General features: G+C 40.4%; 1 protein-coding gene across 4 annotated transcripts in view; it reads left to right on the forward strand.

The window, feature by feature from the left end:
* The window catches only part of PDE7B (phosphodiesterase 7B), a 348,122-nt gene extending 342,458 nt beyond the window's left edge, over positions 1 to 5,664 (forward strand). For 3 of the 4 annotated variants that reach the window (XM_059083815.2, XM_059083814.2, XM_059083816.2), the window contains one exon: positions 2,000 to 5,664. In XM_059083815.2, coding sequence (XP_058939798.1) covers positions 2,000 to 2,220 — 221 coding nt within the window. In that variant the 3' untranslated portion in view covers positions 2,221 to 5,664. The remainder of the gene's footprint in view (positions 1 to 1,999) is intronic. The other variant, XR_010836061.1, reaches the window with a different exon arrangement.
* Positions 5,665 to 7,591: the final 1,927 nt, after the last annotated feature.

Raw genomic sequence — 7,591 nt, forward strand, 5'->3', positions numbered from 1 at the left:
GAAAATGTGGTTACCATAGATACCTGTTTTTAAAATGGGATGGGGATTGAGTGAAAAGGAAAATCCCATGGATGCTATACCAGCACACCAATAAAGAGAAAGAGGTGATTATAAAACAACCCTTAGTAGATAAATCTTTCTGTCTCTGTTCCACATCTCCCAGCTCTGTAGGTTCAAGGCTGGGAGGTGTGGTGTGCAGAGGCAGATCAGGCTAAACTGGAAAAACCCAAATAGATCAACAGAATCTGATGGTAACTGTGGGCTCCAGGCTCCCAGACAAGGATTTTCCAGTGGGTGCTAAATAATGCAGCTAGTTCCTCCATTCTGATTCCCCTGGGACTGAAAATGTCCCCTCTCTTTTTCCTTTCCCAATCCACAGTGAGGATTTCCTGAGTGCCATCTCAGGTTTAGACCTGATTTTCTGTTTAAGTAATTCATATTTACCCAAGTGAGACAGGGACTTAATATCCACCCCCCACCCATATTCCTTGCCTCTCCCCATCAAACTCTACATTTTAAAAAGAAGGCATTAAATCAAACGAAACTCTAATTGGTGCAGCCTATAGAAAGATGAGGAGAAAGAGGCTTTCCTTCAATCCCTGTGTACTCTGAAGCCATCAATTCTCCCCTGCCCCACTCCCACCACTCCAGGAAGACAAAATCCCGGCAAAGTCAGGCTCTAAATCGCTTGATTAGAAGAGGGGGGTTTGCACAAATACACAAGGAACCTATGGGGCAGGCTCCCAAATCTGACTGTGCAGAAGCCTTTCTTCATGTGAAAAACTGCCTCATGGTGTTTCTTCAGACTTTAAAATCGCTCTTCTGTCTCCTGTAAGAGGGCTTTATATCTGACGAGTAGAAATACAGAGGTGTAATTCCAGAGTAATTTCAGGAAGAAAATGAGTTGATTTTTAAGTACTGGATTTTTAAATGTGGGATTTGTAACTTTTTTTATACTTAAGGTAAACCTGATAAATATTCACAACTTAAACTTTAGAATAGTGTAATATTGCACATTATCTTTTTAGATACCTAATATCTAATCTCTGTTAAGATGAAAGATATCAAGACTTATAAGTCACATGCCTGTAAACATACAGGGTTAGTTGTTGGAAGATTTTGTTAGCTGAAAAACACTTGCCTTTTCTCCCCATACCTACATTTCAGGGAAATACAATAAAACCTAAATATATCCAAATTTGTGATTAGTCTAGTTATTCCAGCCTAGACTGGAAGTTATCTTTGCTTTAATAAATCATGTTTAATGTGGAAAGCACATTAACAGTGAAACATGGTTAGAAGCAACAAGGCTAAAATAATTAAGAGAACAGACATGCAAACAAAGAAGTCTTATATCAATCCATCTTATCTAGTCATTCAAGCAGAACTTTTATGCAGGTAAAAATCTGTACTGAAGACGAATGAACTTTTATTACCTACACCTAGTTGTTTAACATAATTGAAAGTAAGACAAAACTGTGAAACGATAATCCTGAAAACATATCCTACGGGGTAGATGTACGAATTCTTCAGATGGTCTAAATCAACGAGGTGCCCCTTCCTGGTAACATTTGCTCTTTCCTCCCCTCCCCCACCCACCCTCCTTAGTTCTAGCACAAACTTTTTTTTTACTTTTTTTCTTTATATGTCTTCCCCCTTCTTCAAATAATAATAGCCAATATTTATTGAGTGTTTATTATGTGCCAGGAGCTTTCTAAGCATCTTCACATGTGTTAAGTCATTTCACTGTCATAACAACCCTATGGGTTTGGTACCCTTCTTAACGCCTTTTTACCACTGCAGAAACTGAGGCACTGAGAGGTTAGATGCCAAGCCCAAGGTGACATATCTTATGCTTTGACACTGAGGGCAAGGAGTGCATCTTGGTGGCCTTCTTACCCACGGGCCCAGCACATCGTGGGTCCAGTCATGTTTGTTAGGGAGGAAGAAGTAGGTCTTACTGCCCTGCTGGTGATGAGCTTGGCCTTGCCTGTTCCAGGTTTCATGACCTACATCGTGGAGCCCCTCTTCCGTGAATGGGCCCGTTTCACGGGACACAGCGCCCTGTCTGAGAGCATGCTAAGCCACCTGGCGCACAACAAAGCCCAGTGGAAGAGGCTGTTGCCCAACCAGCGAAGGAACAGCAGCGGTGGCGGTGGCAGCGCCGGCCCAGGGACCAAGGCTGAGGAGCAGACCGTGACCGAAGGCGACGCCCCGTAGTGCCAGCCAGGCCTGCCCCCTGCTCTGCACACCGAGAATGCCAGCCTCCTCGCATACAGGCCTCTGGGAGGGCAGATGCTCTGAGGGGCTCTTGCCGGTAAACCCAGCCCCTCTCTGGGTGTCATCCTGGGGCTCTTTGGAACGCCACCGTCCTCCCACTCACCTGCCTCCCTCCTTTTTCCAAGTGTACAGAAGCCATCCGTCACCTCAGCATTAGCTGCCAAAATAAGCAGCTCCATTCCGCCATGAGGGAGCTGATTCCAGGGGCCGGCTTGGCCCTCCAGGTGAAGACTGGGGAGTAAGAAAGACGTGCTCCTGCCGTGGGCCCCTCGGGTCCTGGGTCACACTGAGACAGGCGGCACTCCCTAAGTCCAGAGCATTTTTAGTGTTGGCCGTTGGACTGCTGATCTGCATGACAAAAACACCAGCATATTTGGAACTCCAAGGATATTGGTTTCAAGTGCAAGAGCACAAATGAGAGCGTGAGAGAAAGTACCTTGTATTTTAATAATAATTATTATTATAAAAATAATAATAAATCTTTTTAACTTTTCTATTTTATGCACTAGACAATGGATCTAAAACTATGGGCAAACATTACTCAATGTACCCAAGCTCGAACAGGGGGTTCACTGTTTTCTTACGGACTTTATGCCACTTTGGGTCAGAGATTTGGCATCTTCTCAATTAAGAAACCATGTTTCCTATCAGATCCAAGGGGAAGGTGCTGTACAGTTCATTCCTTTGCACCATTTGCCAATCTGTCTTTTATCGATAACTCAGATCCAATGACGTTTATATTCACACCTGTACATCCTCTGTAAATATCAAGCGCTACTGATTCCCATGCCAAAATACATGAGTATTATGGGATTGCTACCTGTATAAACAATGGCACTGTGAACAGAATACTGTTAGTTTTAATACAAGAGAATGCATTTGTAAATATGGTATAGAGTTTATTAATATACTATTGTTTGCAGATAAAGGCCTTAACTTTAAACATCTTTCATCTTCTGAAAGCTGCCCAACTTAAATCCTCACAGATGTCCTTCTGAACTGCCTTCCCATGTCCATCTTTATGCTTTCCAGCTAAGATCACAAAGCAAAACTGAAGAAAGTCTTTGAGGAAATATTTTGGAAACTTCACATGCATTCCGCTTGAGACCATAGTGTTTAATCTATGGCACCAAGCATTGTTTCCTCAGATGAACAAGACCCTTCAGCAAGCCTGAAGTCACTTTCAACACAGCGATGTTGCACTCTGTTTTAACAAGCCAGCTGATAAGCTTGTGTTTATACGACTCTTGTCATGGACATGGCAGTGTGTCAGCCTCGTGGGACACATAGCAGGTCTCAAACCTTCCGTGACCCCCGTCATCTATCCATCAGGGACTTCCCTGCTCCCCTAGCACACTGTCGTCTGTTCTGGCTACAGTACCAAAGCATCTTTGGTTTATGGTTGGCGTGCATTTCTTTGGTGTCAATAGTAACTGGATTTTCCTTTTTCCTTCATTTCATGTGAACAACTACGCAACTGTTTAGCAGATGTTAACATAATTTAAGAAAAGAAAATATTTCAGTTGTCTGATAGAATTTACCTTCCTGGGCAGGTTTTTTGTTGCCATTTTCTGCATATACTTGGCTGGAAAATCAATTTATTACAGCATTCTTCTCTAGTCAGCTAAACTCTGTGCATTGAACCTTTTCTTTAGAAGTTCTAGCATAACTAATGTTAGATGAAAATTGGCAATGCCCCCTTTCTTTTTACCTTAAACAATGTGGTAGTGGGAGAATGATACTATGATTATTTCTGCCACTATCGAGGTGTTTCGCAAGCTGATAGAACGTCAGCTAACTCTCATTTCCTAAGTGCAACTCTTTTTTTTTTTTTTCTTTCCTCCTAACATACAAATGAAATGTTAGAAACTTGACTGGATTGTATTAAGTTCCTGCAGAAAGATCGAGGCTTGCAGAATAAAGGGTTAGAGGAAATTTGGAAAGTTGGTTGTACTTTCATCAAAGCAGAAGAGACTGTCAGATGATACTAAAGAAAGTGTGAAAATTTCATGAAATGGGTGGATGATAAGTTGAAATTATTGATATGGGTAAGAAAGGAAGTTGTGAAAACTTAACACTAACTTTGGGTTTTTTCCTGTAATAACTATGAACTGACACATGATTTTTTATTGCTTTAATACTCTGAAGCTCTCAGCTTGGTGAAGCCCCAAAAAAGAATGTATTGAATGTATTTCTGCTTCCAAACCTCTCTTATTTTGGTTTGGTTTGGGCTTTTGAGAAGTCTGTTTTTAATGTACATGAGATCAAATCAAGGAAAGCAATTACTGGGGAAGATACAGTAGAGATAAGAAAGAAGATGCTATTTTAGCTAATGGAGCCTCTACTTTGAGTTTAGGAAATGGACTTTGTTTAAACTATATTTATATAATAATTTATATAAATAAGACTGGATGCGGTTTTAGTAGTTCCAAATTTATAGGACAAAAGTGTATTAGGTCTTGAAGAAGAGCTCACAGAGAAAACTACCAATCTAACAGTTAAGCCTATGAAGCAGCTACTAATACAATAAAAATTTGAAGTAAAATGAGATGTTATGCATAAACTAGATACATACATTTGTCTCCTTCTTTCAACCATCTGGAGATTTCTTGAGTTTCTCATTTTCTGACCAAAAAAAAAAAGAAAACAAATATGAAAACTTTTTTTTCCTGCCTACTGGTGGCTCTCTAGCAATATTTCAATAGAAGGTTTCCAGTGTCCAATTACTAGTTAAGACACAGCTGTTGGATCATCTGTGGACTTTACCTTCACATTCTTTTTCTCTTAGTCCCTGGACCATCACGAGCTGACTTCCCGAGTTTAATTCCTTCAGTGCTTGAGAAGAAAGGAATCAAAAAGCTATTTTTAGTAAGTGAAAGCTAAAGTTAAAATCAAATTAAGAGAGAGAGAATAGATATCACTGCCAGGCCTGATAGGCAAAGCCTTTTTCTTTTTACAGCACCTGTGAACAGTCAGAACCTTGTTCCTGGAACGCTGACCTCCCCATAACTCCCTGCTAGGCTGAGTGAAAATTCTGCTCTGTTTCTACCTGCCTAAGGCTTCCCGCAATGGGACGTGGAGCGTCCTGCAAAGCTGTCACCAGGTAGTGCTTCCTACAAGCTACAGACTTGTTTTGTAACCTTTTCTCATGTTGAATCAGATCTGCTCACTGATTTGAACATTGGTTATGAGCTTGTATCTCACTGTATTTCTTATGCTTTGTTCTTTTATGCAAACCCTTACAATTGTGTTGTTTTGTGTACACACGTGAGGTTTGGAAAAAAAAAAAAACATACCTTGTGAGTTTTTGCTCAAAATGTGGCCGAAGTATCCATTGGCATGTCTAGATAAACAATTAAAAATAAAGATAACTTCTTAAAAATATTGCAATATGAAAATATTCTGATTCTCACCAGGTAACATGTTACCAGCCAACCAATCAGATTCAAGGTCAAGGTCAAGAGCACAGATGCATCCGTGGTCCACGGGACTCATTCCACTAGGGGCTGCAGAAACAGCCATGTCCATAAAGCCATCATTTGCCAGTTAGTACCAAGATAGGGAAAAAGGGCCACCATTCAGCTCTGCATTTCCCCTGAGTCCTGATATTTTTCAGATCCACATTTGTCAAATTCATGTATGAATGAGAATGAGGTACAATGTTTTAGGATGTGGACTTCCTTGTGAAAACTATGGTCTTGCATTTCAGGATTGGAAGCCAGCAAGAACAATAGAACAGTTCAGGCAGGACAACTGAGTGTCTAAATCTATCTGGAAATAGAGGAGGGAAAAAAAAAAACACCATCCATGGTTCCCAGGAACAGTCTTGTATCTTTACATAGTCTCCTCATACTCATTTTGTTAAGATTTGTATTCAGAATCTCACTGATTCCCTAATGCTTCCCCATGTCTGAATGCAAAGTCACTTTTTTCATTTGTCCACACTCCATATCATCCAATCAAAATCAAAAGTGGGACCCCAGTGGTTTCCCAAGTAAAGGTCAGACATGACTTTCAAATGTACCCAGGAACCTAGCAGACACATCGTCAAATAGGCCAAGTCTATGTAAGCAATTGAATGTAAATCAACAATTTTTTTAAAGAAAAATCTTTTACTGCAATAAATACAGTATATGCTGTTTCATACCAAAGAGGCAAAATAGAGCTATTTATTCGTATTTATATTTAAAGTATATTTTTAAAGAATAGTTCAATTGGCGAATTTTTATTATACAATCTTAAATATTAATATTAAAAATGACAGGGCTTACCTGGTGGCGCAGTGGTTGAGAGTCTGCCTACCGATGCAGGGGACATGGGTTCATGCCCCGGTCCGGGACGATCCCACATGCCGCGGAGCGGCTGGGCCCGTAAGCCATGGCCGCTGAGCCTGCGCGTCTGGAGCCTGTGCTCCGCAACAGGAGGGGCCCCAACAGTGAGAGGCCCGCATACCGAAAAAAAAAAAAAAGAAAAAGAAAATATCTTAAGTGTGAAAGTCTACGTGGTGCCAATAAGCAAAATATTTTGTAGTGTCCTTTAATCTGTTTTGTGTGTGTGTGTGTGAATTTCCATAATACAGAAAAACACTGGCATTCGTTCTTCTCTTTGGTAATGTATGTTCATTTGTGTAAAACTGTAAATTTCAACAAACTATTTGTTGCTCTCAGTCTCTCACAAAAGATCTTATTATTTACATAAGCAAGTAAGTGTATTTGTGCAAGCTGTTTTGCTATGTCACACAGTCAAAAATTCGGAAAACAGAATTCACTAAAAAGAAATTTCCATTTGACAATTGTTAACTCCTGTAGAATCTTATGAGACCATGGTCTTTCAAGTCAAGGGTCTATATTCCTTTCAGCTTACTGCAACATTGCTTGATTTAAACTTCGTCATGATTGCAATATTGGTCACTGCCATGAAGTAGGAAATTCAAGGGAAAAAAGAATCTATTTACTGTGTAAAAGGCGTTGACCTAGGATTGTAACACACACATGAACTATACAGAGATAAGTAAAAGCAAATGCCATCTGGGCAGTCAGAGTAATTCCATAACTGTGTAGCCTTACCCCAATGAAAACAGGATTGGAAAAATTAGGACTATCACAACCAAAGTCAGTAGCCTTGTGAGATCAGCAAGCCACTATTGCCTTTTCCACACTGGAAATTGGAATAATGTAAATCAACAAATACTGATTGAGGATCTACTATGTGCCAGAGGTTGGGCTAGATACTTGGGATATAAAAAGACCCAATCCCTCCAGAGCATTCAGACTTGTGTCAGAGATTGGCATTACCAGTGAACTCTTCTTAG

This window comes from Kogia breviceps, chromosome 13, assembly GCF_026419965.1.
Source record: "Kogia breviceps isolate mKogBre1 chromosome 13, mKogBre1 haplotype 1, whole genome shotgun sequence".
Taxonomy (NCBI): domain Eukaryota; kingdom Metazoa; phylum Chordata; class Mammalia; order Artiodactyla; family Physeteridae; genus Kogia; species Kogia breviceps.